Source organism: Natrix helvetica, assembly GCF_964273705.1.
Source record: "Natrix helvetica genome assembly, chromosome: 4".
In the NCBI taxonomy this organism is placed as follows: Eukaryota; Metazoa; Chordata; class Lepidosauria; order Squamata; family Natricidae; genus Natrix; species Natrix helvetica.
The window spans coordinates 467,495-482,627 of record NC_138550.1 but is presented as its reverse complement, the minus strand read 5'-3'; the positions used below and the strand labels follow the sequence as shown (position 1 = coordinate 482,627).

The 15,133-nt window shown below is 50.1% G+C and overlaps 1 protein-coding gene across 1 annotated transcript in view; it reads left to right on the top strand.

The window, feature by feature from the left end:
• Positions 1 to 1,978: 1,978 nt before the first annotated feature.
• Positions 1,979 to 15,133, top strand: part of LOC309391686 (olfactory receptor 52P1-like) — a gene marked incomplete at both ends in the record, with an annotated part of 29,859 nt that continues 16,704 nt past the window's right edge. Inside the window, 1 exon segment of the mRNA XM_081952351.1 lies at positions 1,979 to 2,805. Within this exon segment, the coding sequence (XP_081808477.1) occupies positions 1,979 to 2,805 (827 nt within the window).

Below are 15,133 nucleotides of genomic sequence, written 5' to 3'. Positions count from 1 at the left end.
GCATCCTCACAACCTTTGCACTGAGAGTCCCTGCATGCGTTCCATATGTATGGTGCCCTCATTGCCCAGAGTTGCTTTCAGGGAGATGGGAAACAATAAATACAATTTAATTATAAATGCATAAAACAGTCGTCCAGATTCCTGGTGGGGCACAACAACCTTTGATACTGGATTATCACTCCTTAGGCTCAGCTGAAGAGTGCCACTGCGATTATTTGGTTTGCCAGCTGTGCCCACATTCTGAGTTATACGGCAGAACGAACTGTCTCTCATCAGCAATGATTCTCTGCGCGTGTCATACATTCCACATATACCTTCTCTTGACCTTTTTCTTTTGTTCATCTGCTAAGGCAGGCAGGAACTCTTTGCCAAAATGTAATCATTTAGTTAGTAAGTTTGTATTTTTATTTTCTTTACAATAAAATGTTTTTCTTAGAATATACCTCGGGTTTATTTTGCTTATTTCAAAAATATGCTTCAAGGATATGCCAAGATCCATACCTCATTAACTTACAGGGCGGAATTCACACCCTGGCAAAGAGGACAATGGCGTTCCGGGTCTGAGGCCACCTGTGTTCAAGCCAAGCGAGCAGATTCCCTGGGGATCTCTTGGGTTTTCTTTCTTCTGGCCCAGCCCGACTGACCCCCTCCACCATTGCCCTGTCCGAGCCACAAGTGGTTTAGAAGGGGTCTGGTGTCTACAGAGCATTTTCTTCCCAAGGCCACCCAGGAGAGACTCACCAAGTCCTCAAGGCACACTTGAGGGCAGAGGGACAGCCAGTAAGAGGGGGGTTATTTCCTCCACAGGAAGCAGCTGCCTCCTTGGAACCCTTCCTATGGGGCATGGAAGCCTCTAACTGGGCGCTGGGGAGTCTTCTTTCCTTGGGGAAAAAACCACCAGTGGATATGAAGTTGAAAACGGCCACCTGGGAACTGAGGTGGGCTCAGTTTCTCCATCACTTGGGGCCGAGGGAGCTCCTCTTGCCAATTTCTGCCTGAAGATGAGAAAAGTGGGTCCTTGGAGTCCCCATGAAAGCCAGATAAATCACCTTCTTCCTTGCACGGTTGAGTCCTTTCACCTCCCCCAAAGAAGCTCCTCATCTCCACTCAAGAGCTGCCTCCATCTCTGCCGGTGAGTCCCTTCTGGCCAGCCCATGGCCCACTTTTTAACTTTGGTCACCAGCCCGAGGACCAATTCTATAAGCCAGGCAGGGGTGTCCAACCTTGGCAACTTTAAGACTTCCAAACTGCCAGAAATCCCCAGCCAGCATAGCCTTTGCCACGTTTGAAGAGCTGCTGTAAACCGAAGACTTATTTTCTTATTTGGTTATATTTACAAACAAGAGTTTCCAGGGATTCAAGAAAGAATCCAATAAGCTGTATTGGATTTCTTCTGGTCCAAATTCTTAGAATAAAGTAGAGCTGGAAGGGTCCTTGGAGGTCTTCTAGTCCACCCTCTGCTCAGTCAGGAGACCCTACAATTTGAGGCAAGTGGCTGTTGTTCCACTGGTGAATTGTCCTCACAGTCAGGAAATTTCTCCTTAATTCCAGTTGCTTCTTGATTAGATTCTATCCGTTGTTTCTTGTCCCCTTTCTTCATTAAGAATGTTTCATTCATCTTTCCTCATTAGCTTCTTTGAAGTCCTCAGGATACTGGCTCTTCACTCTTCACAGCGTCATATCTTAGAAATACTAGCCGTGTCGTTTCTACTAACCAAGTGGCTGCTTCCCTCTGAGTTAAAGCTACGTCCCTTGCAGGTGGGACCACACTTCCCAATTGTAATGTCTCCCCCTTCTTTCTCCTCCTCCTTCGGTAGAGTCCCCCACCAGACCCTGGACTTGGGTGCGATGAGTCAACATGCTTCAGGACCCCCAACAGCCCATCAACCAGAGCAGCCTCCCTCCTGTTTCCTTCACCCTGGTGGGCATCCCTGGCCTGGAGGAATACCACAGCTGGATGGCAGTGGCCTTCTGCCTGATGTACCTCTTTGCCCTTCTGGGGAACCTCTCCCTGCTGTTCCTCATAGGGATGGAGCCCAGCCTCCACCAGCCCATGTACCTCTTCCTGGCCATGCTGGCGGTGGCCGACATGACCCTTTCGTCCTCTACCGTGCCCAAAACCTTGAGCGTCCTCTGGTCCTACTCCAAGGAAATCTCCTTTGATGGCTGCCTTGCCCAGATGTTCTTCACCCACATCAGCTTCATCGCAGAGTCCACCATCCTGCTGGCCATGGCTTTCGATCGCTACGTTGCCATCTGCCGGCCGCTGCAATACACCTCCATCCTGTCTCCCTCCGTGGTGGCCAAGACCGGCTTGGTGGCTCTGGTCAGGAGCTTCTGCGTGATGTTCCCCACCATCTTCCTCCTCAAGAGGCTGCCTTACTGTGGGAAAAGGCTGATGCCCCACTCCTACTGTGAGCACATGGGCATCGCCCGCATGGCCTGTGCCAATATCGCCGTCAACATTTGGTATGGCTTTGTGACGACGCTCCTGTCTCCTGGCTTAGACGTTTTCCTCATCGCCGCTTCCTACCTCCTGATCCTCAGGGCCGTCTTCAGGTTTCCTTCCAAAGACACCCGCCTGAAGGCCCTGGGGACCTGTGGCTCCCACCTCTGTGTCATCCTGATGTTTTACACCCCTGCCTTCTTCTCCTTTTTTGCCCACCGGTTCGGCCATGGCATCCCCCAGTCTGTCCTCATCCTCCTGGCCAACCTCTACCAGCTGCTGCCTCCAATGCTGAACCCCGTGGTCTATGCCGTAAAAACCCAGCTGATCTGGAAGAGGCTCAGCAGGGCCTTCGGCAAGTGAGGCCGGGGGTCCCCACTGCGCCCATAACTGGGCTGGGAGCAGAAGAGCAAACTCCGCCGGCTCCTTCTCCTTAAAATTTGTTTTGCTTGAGTTAAAGGTTGATAAACAGGCTGCTCCTTTTCTGCCAAAGTGCTCACTGGTGCCCTAAGCGCTGACAAATCTTGGTTCCCCCCCCTCCTTTGTACAGGCTGTGCAAATCTTCATTGGTTTTTTTTCTTTCTTTCTCAACTCCGTGGTGCCCTAAGCACATGCTTAGCCTGCTGCTTAAGGGCTAATGCACCACTGGGTATCAACCAGTATCAGCTCTACCAGGTAACCAGACAGGAGACGCAACCAGATGAGCTAATTCTACTTTATGGCATGGTGACACTAGCAGACTCTTGCAAGGTGTGTCAAACCTTCAGAAAGGTACAGATTTCCCATCCCCATTTTAAGCATCTGATCAGTTAAGGGAGGCCCTTCCTAAGTTTCTTCCTCCAGTTAAGCTAGTGGGAGCTCCCTCCTGTCTTGCATCCCAGGCAGCCTCTCTTCTCACCCACCAAGGCCATCCCATTACATCCACTCTCACCAGTTGGACTTAGCGTAGGCGCTGCTGGAGCTGCCTTCTGAGGGGGTGAAGAGCTTCCAAAGTCCAAGGAGCAGATGCAACCAACGGGTAGAGCTCTACAAAGCCACCAGCTTCCACGCTTCCCTAAAAACATTCTGCCTTTCTCAAAATAACTGGGATTGATTTCCTGGTTTTGGTCTGGGCTGGGCTTGTGCCTGGCCGACTGGGAGGGCTCACGCTGGAGACGAGATGAGCAATAAACCCTCCAAATGGCAATTCCTGCCTCTTGTCCAGGTCGGACGCAACTTCGCGACTCACAACCACAACAAGTCTAATGAAGAGGAAGAGGAAGCTTGAGATGATAGCAATCTTCCAATATTGGAGGAGCTGTCAGAAAGAAGAGGGGGGAGGGGTGTCAACCTATTGTCCAAAGCACCTGAGGACAGATCAAGAAATAGCATATGGACATTGGTCAAAGGAAGATTCAACCTAAAACTATGGAGAAATTTCCTATCAGTGAGAACGATTGACCAGTGGAACAGCTTGCCCCCAGAATCACTGGAGCTTTTCAAGAAGAGAATGGTCAGCCATTTGTCAAGAACAGCATAAAGTCTCCTGCTTGAGCAGGGGGTTGGGCTCGAAGACCTCCAAGGCCTTCTAACTCTGTTATGAATGTCAGCTTCATTTATTGCCTTCCATAAACTTACAAGTCTTACACATTTTTATTTGGCCTCTGCAAAACCCTGGATTTTGCAAAGTCCTGGTGACTGAGCTGCTCCTGCCCTTCACCGTGGACGATGGCTTCCCTCTTATTATTTCTTCCTATGTTATCATGCTGCGTTTTGTGCTATTGCTACACCACCTCAGTATGATTCTGGTGGTTTATAGGTATTGCAAATAAAGAATAGTAGTAACTAGAAACTGTTCTTTAGTCCTGTAAAAGATTATTTATTTATTTATTATTTATTAATCTAATTTATATGCCGCACCCTCTCCACCAAGGGACTCGGGGCGGCGTACAATTTATTACACAACAAATAAATAACAAGGAGGAGATATAAAAAGCAATGTACAACACATAATAAATAAATAATCAATTAATTAAAAACAGCAAAATGCAATTAAAAACAATTAAAATACCCAGAGTCAAACTTAATTTAAAATTTTATCCAGAGGGATTAGAAGATAGCTATAATTCAGGCCAGGCCGGCTAGTTGGAACAGGTGGGTCTTGAGTTTCCTGCGGAAGGAGCGGAGATCGGATGCCTCATGACAGCTACTCTGCATGACCCCTTGTAACTGAATCTCGGAGTAGGTACCAACAGAGGGCAAATCTGATGTGTCCTCCACTCACCCACCCACCCATTCCCTAGAAAGCCCTTCCCCCACCCCAGATCCCTGGCCTCGCCTGGCTGCAAGGGCTGAGCTTGGCATTGTGGCCCTGCAGTGGGAGAAATCAGGCCAAGAAAGGTGGTTAGCCACTTCAGCCAAAGAAGCTGCGTCTCCTATCCTGCACCAGAGCTTTTGATTCGGTGGATCGGGGAGTTTTTTAGCTTAGGGAAAAAAGCGAGTAAAACAGCAAGGAAGTCCGGAGAGACAGCAGGGCCGGAGAGAGGCTGCATGTAGCTGAACTCCATCTGACCATTTTAAACCTTAGCTTATAAATATTTCTTTATGGTTGAATTTTAACTGAAGCACCCAGCCTACGTATCCACTGGGATTTGACTGTGACAAGCTAACTTTACTGCAGAAGAGCCAAATGCCAACTCAATTTTATTAATCATTTTGTATCCCGCTCTTATTATTTTTACAAATTATTTAAGATTACAATGTATCTGACACACTTCCCTCCTCCTGATTTAACAACAACAACAACAACAACAACAACAATCCTGTGAGGTGCGTTGGGCTGAGAGTGACTGGCCCAAGTCATGGCTAAGGCGGGACTTGAACTCACAGCCTTCTGCTTTCTAGCCTGGTGCCTTAACCTCTAGGCTGGACTGGGCCTTAGGTCAGGATTTATAACTTGGATCATGGCAGGAAGGAGAGAGCAGCAGGGCCTAAAAAGTGAAGGGGGTTTTCGGGAACCCACTCCTGAGTCAGAGGCATGCAAGGCTCACTTTTGCACACCAGAAACCCCAAACAGGCAGAAGAAGGAGTCCACCTATGTTTGTTTGTTTGTTTATTCATTTATTTATTGGCTGCCCATCTTACCAAAGGGTAACTCTTAAACCTCCTTGTGCTTTCCTGTCTCATTTCCCTCCCTGGACAGGCCCTCTGGACAGTTCAGAGAATAATGCTCTCTTTTAGGGTGCACAAGCCATGCTCTAAACAATGAGATAACAATGCCCAGCACATAAGCAACCTTTTTGTTTGCGTTTTAGAATCCGTCCTCAACATTGAAGGAGCTGGAAATCCAATTCATTTCAAGGGGGCTACTGGGAGGACAAGTGCAGACCCTCTGAAAACTATTCTTGTCGCAGAAGAAGGGACAGGGACCAACCTTTCTCCGTTCTCCTGAACTGCCAGGCCAGGGTTGCATGGAAAAACCTATTTGGATTTCCAATGGTTCTTTTTTTTTTTTACTGACTTGGGAAAACCTTGCCTAGAACTGCCCCAGAGAAAAGGGAGTCAACAGATCCTCCGAAGCTCCCGTGGGCAGGAGAAGAAGCCACGGATGGAAACTGATCAAGGAGGGAAGCAACCGGGATCTAAGGATGCATTTCCTGACAATGAAAACGATTAACCAGTGGAACAGAAGTTGCCTCCAGAGGTTGTGGGTTCTCCACCACTGGAGGCATTTAAGAAGAGACTGGGCAGCCATTTGACTGGGATGGAATATGGTCTCCTGCCTTGATCAGGGGGTTGGGCTAGAGGACCTCCAAGGTCCCTTCCTCCAATGTCGTGGGGCGGCGCCTAGGAGTAGAGCCTTCTCTGTGGCGGGCCCAGCCCTGTGGAATGACCTCCCTCCGGATATTAGGAATACCTCTGACCTCCGCTCCTTCCGTATTAAGCTTAAGACCCACCTATTCCAAGCAGCTGGCCTGGCTCAACTCTGATTTAACCATATCGCTCTTGACGGGTTTTTAACTGGGTATTTTAATTCATTTAATTTCTAGGGGTTTTAAATACAGTATTTTAATTGTTTTTATCAATCGATCTCCTCCTTTTGTATGTCTGTATGTTTTAGTGTACCTTTGTTATATGTTTGTTTTGTTTACATATTTATTTCGAATGTTTCGTTGTACGCCGCCCCGAGTCCTTCGGGAGAGGGTGCGGCTAAGAAATAAATATATTATTATTATTATTATTATTCCAACTCTGTTATTCAGTTAGCCTACTATTCCAGGGTGGAGCCCAGCACTGCCACAGTGAGCCAGACAGGTGGTGGAGGAGATGCAGTGGCCAAAGGAGCTACCATCTCACAAACCTTAAGAACCATCAAGCAGCTGAGAAGTCCTGATAACTGGCCACGGAGGGCGAGGGCCCAGGGTTGCCTAGCAACAAGCAGAGGGCTCTGAGTGACAGGGCAGAATCTCCCAGGAGACGCAGAGAAGCAAAAGTTTGAGATAAGCTGGGAGAAGGGAAGGTTTGCTGAAAGAGGAGAAACAGGACAATGAAGTACAATCCAGAAGCGCAATGTGACTTAGGGCATCGGACATCATACTGCAGCCAAGGCTGTCAGTCTGTCTTATCAACACTCTGGCCGCCTGTTGGGTTAGTGAGCATGGCTGCTCCCACAGATTTATCTAACCTGGCCTTTGAGGGTCTCAAATCACCTTAGAAGCAGACTGCAACATGGGTCGAAGATCCCCCTCCCCAAAATCTCTACCCCAATGAAGCTGCCTGCCATGGAAGAAGCAGCACCCCAAACTCTTCCAGGTACAGAAGAAACAGAATCTTCTCCCCATCACCGCAAGATCGATCCACCTCATTGGGAGAGTTACTCCAGAATTGTTTGCTTACTTGCTTGTTTTTTTTATTTATTTGTAAAATTTAGTATCCGCCCATCTCACTCCAGATTTGTTTACTTGTCTGTTTGTTTGTTTGTTAAGATTATTAGCATCCCATCTTCCCACACTCATCACTATGCATGCCCAAGATGGTGTCCTGTCGCGTTTGAGGAGAGCTTCGGGGAGATGGTTGTCCGTCTTGGGGCTTGCAGGGGTACCTGTTAGATATTAACATATATCGGAGGAAGTCTCCTCTCTGGTCCACTGCTACAGCGGGAAACAGGTATTACTCTGATTGGTTGAGAGGCGTACCCGAGTACTATAAAAGGGGAACCCTCCGACCACAGAGCAAGCTGGATCACTACTACTACTAATAAAGAGCTGTTAAGTCACTTCGTGTCCGCAGTCTGTTCTCTCGTTGCCCAGATCTAACATTGGCGACGAAGGTGGGATCGAGAGACAGATAGGACGAAGAACGCTACCTCCAGAATCTCCGGATTTGATCCAGCCCAGGAATTCGGCAGAAATTCCGGCAGCCATCTCAAGCCACCGCAGCGCGGCAAATTCAAACGAGAGAAGATGGCGATGCATGCTCCCCCCGCTCCATTCGACCCAGCGAATGACGAGTGGGAAGCCTTCATGATTCGTTTCGAGTGTTTTCTCGAAGCGAATGAATACACGGAAATCACCGACGCCCGGAAGAAAAACATTTTCCTCGGCTACTGCGGAAAAGAAGTATTCAACATGGCCAGAGACCTCACCGCGCCTACTCCAATACAGGCAGTATCATGGGCGGCGTTGCAACAGGCTCTACAGACTCATTACGCACCAAAACCTTCCCGCCATGTTTGCCGCCAAGCGTTCAACACGAGGAACCAGAAGGCGGGAGAATCTATCAACCAGTACGTTGCAGCTCTACGAAAAGCAGCCACACATTGTGGATTCAGAGACCTGGATGAGCAGATTATGGATCGACTCATTAGCGGGCTGAGAGACATTTCCCTACAAAAGCGGCTGTTAGCCAAAACCAATTTGAGCCTACAGATTGTACTCGACGAGGCAAGAGCTTCAGAAGCAGCAGACAGATCAGCGGAGACAATTCAACGCGGGTTCAACACAGGCCAGCCAGCGCCAAGACACACCAGAGTCCACTACGAGGACACCATTCCAGATTTCGAGGATTCCGAGCTCGAGGAAAGTCACCTGATGCGGAGCAGTCACGTGAGACCTGGGGGGAGACCCGGACTCTGTTTGCCGCCCTGCGCAAGCTGCGGAGGGAATCACCCCAGGTCTACTTGTAGGTTCAGGAACGTTGTTTGTTCGCACTGCAACAAACTTGGGCACATCGCACGAGTGTGCCGGAGCGAAGTCCCTGCCTCACGGCAGCCACCCATGTACCACCAACAGAAGCCCAACCCAGGGGCTTGGCGAAACCAAAAAGGGCGCCCAGAAAGAAATCCACAAGTGTTTACCCAGAGAGAAAATTCCCAAAGAGCTGAGCGAGCATATCCCCAGAGAGATTACTCACAAAGAGCTGAAAGAGCGTTCTATCAAGACGCTCAACGAGAGTATTTTCAGGATACAGATACTGAGATAGAGTTGACCCAGAGAGAGGAGTTGCGAACGTATCTCACCACGATAAGTCAGGTCCGCCCAAAGCGGCCAAAAAGGCTGAGAGTCACAGTCCTCTTGGAGGGCTCACCTTGCGAGCTAGAAGTTGACACAGGATCGACCCTGACGATCATTTCATGGGCATCCATGAAACAGGCTATCCCTAGCCTCAGAAAGAGCCAACTACGCGTTCCAGACGTCCTGCTACGAGACTACCAGGGGAACCAAGTCCCCATCGTGGGCCAAGGCACATTCCAAATCCGTTTCAAGGACATCGTAGCCCAGCTGCCCGTGACCATCGCCAGCGCGCCATTACAGAACCTTCTGGGGCTTGATTGGTTTGAAGCCCTGGGGTTAGAAGTCACCGGAATCAACGCCGTGGAAAACAGCAGCGCTGAACAAATTTTTAAGGAGTTCGAGGATGTGTTCAGCCCCGGTCTTGGTAAGTATGTGGGTAAACCAATATCATTTAATTTAGACCCCAAAGTGACGCCAATCCGACTTAAATTGAGATGAGTGCCTTTTGCACTCCGCCCAAAAATAGATAAGGAAATCGATAAGTTAGTAGAGCAAGGAGTCCTTGAGCCGGTGGATCACGCGCGTTGGGAAACTCCCATTGTGACCCCAGTCAAACCAGACGGATCAGTCCGCATCTGCGCGGACTATAAATGCACAATTAATGTCGCGCTACAACAAAGCGCATATCCTGTGCCTGTAGTACAGCACTTATTGCACTCGTTGGGGCCAGGAAAGGTATTTGCTAAATTAGACATGGCACAAGCTTACCAGCAGCTGCCCGTAGATAGCGCCACAGCGGAGGCCCAAACTATAGTGACGCATAGAGGGGCATTCAAATGCAACCGGCTGCAATTCGGTGTGAGCATTGCTCCAGGTTTGTTCCAGAGCGTCATGGAACGGCTTTTGCAAGGGATACCGGGAGTCGTCCCCTATTTCGACGACATCTTGGTGTCCGCTGCAAACAAGGAGCAATTAAATAAAAGAGTCAGAACTGTTTTGGCCAGAATCAGAGAGAAGGGTCTCCGCCTTAAAAAAGAAAAATGCCAAATTAACGTGCCTAGCGTAGAATTCCTGGGATATAGAATCGATGGTCAGGGAATACACCCCACTTCAAAGAAAATTAAGGCGATCCAGGACGCCCCCACACCACGTAACCAGACCGAGCTGCAGGCCTTCCTCGGACTACTTAACTTCTACAGCGTTTTTCTGAGACAGAAGGCGACCGTTGCTGAGCCGCTACATCGACTACTCCAGCGAAACGCACCATGGAGATGGGGATGATCCGAAGCAGCAGCTTTTGCCGGGGTAAAGCGCCTGCTCACCACTGACTCGCTGTTAGTCCAATACAGCCAGACACTACCGCTAGTATTGACCTGCGACGCATCACCTTTTGGAGTCGGCGCAGTCCTTAGCCACAGGATGCCAGACGGAAAAGAAGCACCCATCGCGTTCTACTCCAGAACTCTTTCATCGGCCGAGAGGAACTACAGCCAGATGGACAGGGAAGCGTTAGCTGCGGTAGCTGGAGTAAAACGTTTCCATGAATACCTCTACGGCCGCGATTTTGAACTAATTACTGATCACAAACCACTGTTGGGACTTTTGGCGGGAAACCGCCCCACCCCGGTCTCCCTTTCTCCACGCATGACCAGGTGGACTGTTTTCCTGGCTGCGTACTCCTACAAGTTAATTCATCGACCGGGCTCCACTCTAGGACACGCAGATGCACTCAGCCGTTGCCCACTACCAGACCTTTTGCCAGACCCCACTCCCGAAGTACCGGTGTTGCTCATTGACTGTTTGGACTCAGGACCGGTTTCTTCCTGCGACGTTGCAAGGTTCTCCTCTAAAGACAATTTAATAAAGCAAGTTCAAACTTGGGTTTGGAGGGGGTGGCCGAAGGGAAACGTGGGCCAGAATTCAAAGTGTTTTGGTCAAAACGGGACGAACTCTCAGTGTTACAAGGTTGTTTATTGTGGGGGGATCGAGTTGTTATTCCTTATGCTTTACGAAAAAATGTGTTAGATGCATTACATGTCGGGCATCCGGGAATCGTTAGAATGAAGGCTTTAGCGAGAAGTTACGTTTGGTGGCCAAACATGGACAAAGAGATAGAGGAGTGGGTGGCCACTTGCGATCCATGCCAAGAATCGAGACCAGCACCCCCGGAAGCACCCGCCACGGAATGGGAAAAGCCGAAAGCACCCTGGTCGAGGATACACATCGACTTCGCAGGGCCAGTTCAAGGTCAGACTTTCCTTATAGTTGTGGATGCATATTCCAAATGGCTAGAGGTAGTCCTAATGACTTCAACCACGGCAGAGGCAGTCATTAAGGTTCTACGGCGACTTTTCGCCACTCATGGCCTGCCCGACCTCCTAGTCTCCGATAACGGGCCCCAATTCACGGCCATGCATTTCGAAACGTTTTTAGCAGGTCAGGGAATTTGGCATGCCCTCGTCGCGCCATTCCATCCAGCATCAAACGGACAGGCGGAGAGAATGGTGCGATTCGCAAAAGAGGCCCTCGCTAGGATGGGTCCAGGTGATTGGCAAACACGCATTGACCATTACCTCTTAATTCAGCATATTACCCCAAGCGCAACGACGGGTAGGAGCCCCGCTGAACTACTCATGGGCCGCCGTCTACGGTCTCACCTGGACCGTCTTCACCCAAATTACTCTGCCACAGCTCCCCCAGACTCCACAAGTAAAATTCGGTCTTTTAGCATAGGGGATTCAGTATACGCCCACAACTATGCAGGGGGAACATTGTGGATGCCGGCCAAGGTCATAGGCATCACGGGTCCACGATCGTATCTGCTGGAGCTGGAAGATGGGCGGAACTGGAAAAGGCACATCGATCAACTTCGGGGTCGCCTAGCACATTCAGACCTTCGAACCGAAGACGAGAGTTTCCAGCCAACGGAAAGTCAGCCACTCGAGAGCCCCATCATAGAGAACTACGACACCTGCGAACCCAGGTCGGAACAAGAGATCGAGCATGAGGCAGAGCAAACCCCAGACAACGCAACCGAGCAGACTCCGGAACGCCCTAGCAACGAAGGCACAAAACCCCCCGAACGTGAAACAGGAAAAGCACCCGATCCTGCAACCACTTCTAACCAACCCGAACTGCGACGCTCCTCCCGAGCAAGACAAACACCAACGTATCTAAAGGACTATGTTACTAACCGCAACATTCCGTCTAGGAGGGGAGGGGTGTTAGATATTAACATATATCGGAGGAAGTCTCCTCTCTGGTCCGCTGCTACAGCGGGAAACAGGTATTACTCTGATTGGTCGAGAGGCGTACCCGAGTACTATAAAAGGGGAACCCTCCGACCACAGAGCAAGCTGGATCACTACTACTACTAATAAAGAGCTGTTAAGTGACTTCGTGTCCGCAGTCTGTTCTCTCGTTGCCCAGATCTAACAGTACCCTAGTCCATCGTTGGTTCCAGGTCCAGCTATGAGAACTTCCTGGGACCTCGGGGGATACCCTTGAGCTGCGATGTCCTGCCTTATAGCCGGAACATCGTGAGTGAAATGGGGCGGTTAGCGGTGAAAGGAGAATGGAGAGCGTCAGCAGCTGCCAGCGTGGGTGTGATCAGCAGCTGCGGCAGGACGCCCGGCCTGGGGTCTCTGCAGCCGGCGTGGGTGTGGTCGGCAGTGGTGGTGGGACGCCCGGTCTGGGGTCTCTACAGCTGCCGCCCCAAAATGCGGTGGTGTTATCCCGGTTGCTCCCCCCCTCCTTGCTTATGAACATGATAAATTAGATCAGCGGGGAGGGGCTGAGGCAGCTGGCATGGATACTAACGCCAGTGGAAGATGGCTTCGGGAGTTGGTGTGGGCGCGGTTGGAGTGGGGGGTGGAAGTGGGGCCTTGGAGCTCAGGTGGGCCTTTTTGTTACATACCTGTCTCCCTGCTATGTTTCATCGGCCCTGCCGGAGCTGTTGGATGTATTAGCTGGATTGGCGGTTGATTTCCCCAGGCTCATGGTCCTGGGGGATTTCAATCTGCCTTCCATTGGCGAGACATCCGAGTCAGCTCGGGAGTTCATGGCTTCCATGACAGCTATGGACCTAACTCAGTTAATTCAAGACCCCACCCATAATGGGGGACACACACTCCACCTGATTTTTGTCTCTGGGCAGTGGATGAATGATCTAGATTTAGGGGATATTTCTATTCAACCCTTGTCATGGTCTGATCATTTCCTCATCAGGCTTGACTTCCATACCGCTACCCCTCACCGCAGGGAGGCGGAACCGACTAGATGGTTCCGCCCCAGGCACCTGATGGACCCCGAAAGGTTCCTGATGGAGCTCAGGACTTTTCCTGAATCCCTTGCTCACAACTCGACCAAAGCCCTAGTGGAAGCCTGGGATAGGGCTGCCGCTGGGGCTTTGGATTGTGTTGTGCCTTTGCGGCCTCTGACCCGGTGTTGATCCCGGATGGCTCCCTGGTTTACCAAGGACCTCCGGGAGATGAAACGCCGGAAAAGACGCCTAGAGAGTGGCTGGAGGGCCAGCCGGTCCGAATCTGATCGAACACTACTAAGAATTCATATTAAATCCTACTTAGTGGCGATAGAAGCGGCAAAATGGCAATATTTTTCCGCTCTTATCACGTCCGCAGATAACCGCTCAGCCACCCTGTTTAGGGTGACCCGCTCCTTACTTAACCAAGGAACTGGGGAAGACCCCTTACGTCAGTTGCGCCCCTTCCTGGATCGGGATGCTCTGTGCACAGTCACTCATGCCCTCGTCCTTTCTCGTCTGGACTACTGCAACGCTCTCTACATGGGGCTGCCCTTGAAGAGCACCCGGAGGCTTCAGCTGGTCCAGAATGCGGCCGCGCGGGTTGTCATGGGGGTACCTAGGTGCTCCCATGTTACACCCCTTTTAGGCGGCCTGCATTGGTTGCCAGTTGTTTTCCGGGTGCGATTCAAGGTATTAATTATGACCTTTAAAGCGCTCCATGGCTTAGGCCCAGGGTACCTGCGAGACCGCCTACTGCCACCAATAGCCTCCCACTGTCCAGTACGATCCCACAGAGTTGGCCTCCTCAGGGTGCCGTCGGCCAGGCAGTGTCGGCTGGTGACCCCCAGGGGGAGAGCCTTCTCTGTGGGAGCGCCTTCCCTCTGGAATGAGCTGCCCCCGGAGCTTCACATAATCCCTGACCTCCGGTCCTTCCGTCGCGCCCTAAAAAGTTGGCTTTTCCAGCAAGCCAGCCTGGCCTGTTAATTTTAATTTTAACTTATTTTAAATGTATTGTTTTTTTTTAAATTCGGTTTGTTTTTTTTGGATATGGATTTAATCTTTTTTAACTTTTGGAATGTGTGTTTTTTAATGTTGTACACCGCCCTGAGTCCTTTTGGAGAAGGGCGGCATATAAATCCAAATAAACCAAACCAAACCAAACCACACGGTAACTTTGAGCTGTTACAATATGCTGGGAAATGGCATGAATATTGAGGTGAGAACAAGGAAAGATTTCAATTTCCTCTAAAGGGCCGAACAAGGGACAAGAACCAAGCATAAAAACTTTTATTTATGTACTTATTTATTTACTTTTATATGCCAGTCAATCCTCCCGTGTCCCTTATAAAGGGAGACAAAGGTATTTCCCATGGAAAAAAAGAACCGAATGTACTTTCTATTTTTCTTTTCTTGTCTTTTTTTAGGGAAACCTTTCCAGATTGGGTTTACAGCAACTCCCCATGGCAGAACTTGCTGCGGGGCAAGGGAAGCCTGTCAGGAGGAGAACTGGGGGGCTGAAGTCTGAATGGGGATATTTCTCTTACTTCTGGATTGTTTTCTTCTCTGGGGAAAAAAGCCACAAGAAGTTATGTCAGATGGCCTCTGATGACCGGGGATGACCTTGGCCAAGGTGGTCAGAGACTGGCCTGAATGGTCTACTAGGAGGCCAATTCCGGTGTAGAAGGTGCTACGTTTCCAAGTGTACCTGAAGGAGCTTTGCTTTGCTCTGCTAATGTGGGCTGGGGTTGGAGGAGGAGGGGGGGAGGACATGCCTGGACACCTGGGAAGAAGGGTAGGGTTGTTCAAAAGCATCATCTTCCACCAGACCCTTTGAGAGCTCCTGGTCTGCTGCTTCTCTAGTAGTGAGAAGGCCTTTGAAAGCAAAGACCTGCCTATGGCCATTGAGGGAAGAGCCCCCACATGTCCTCTCTG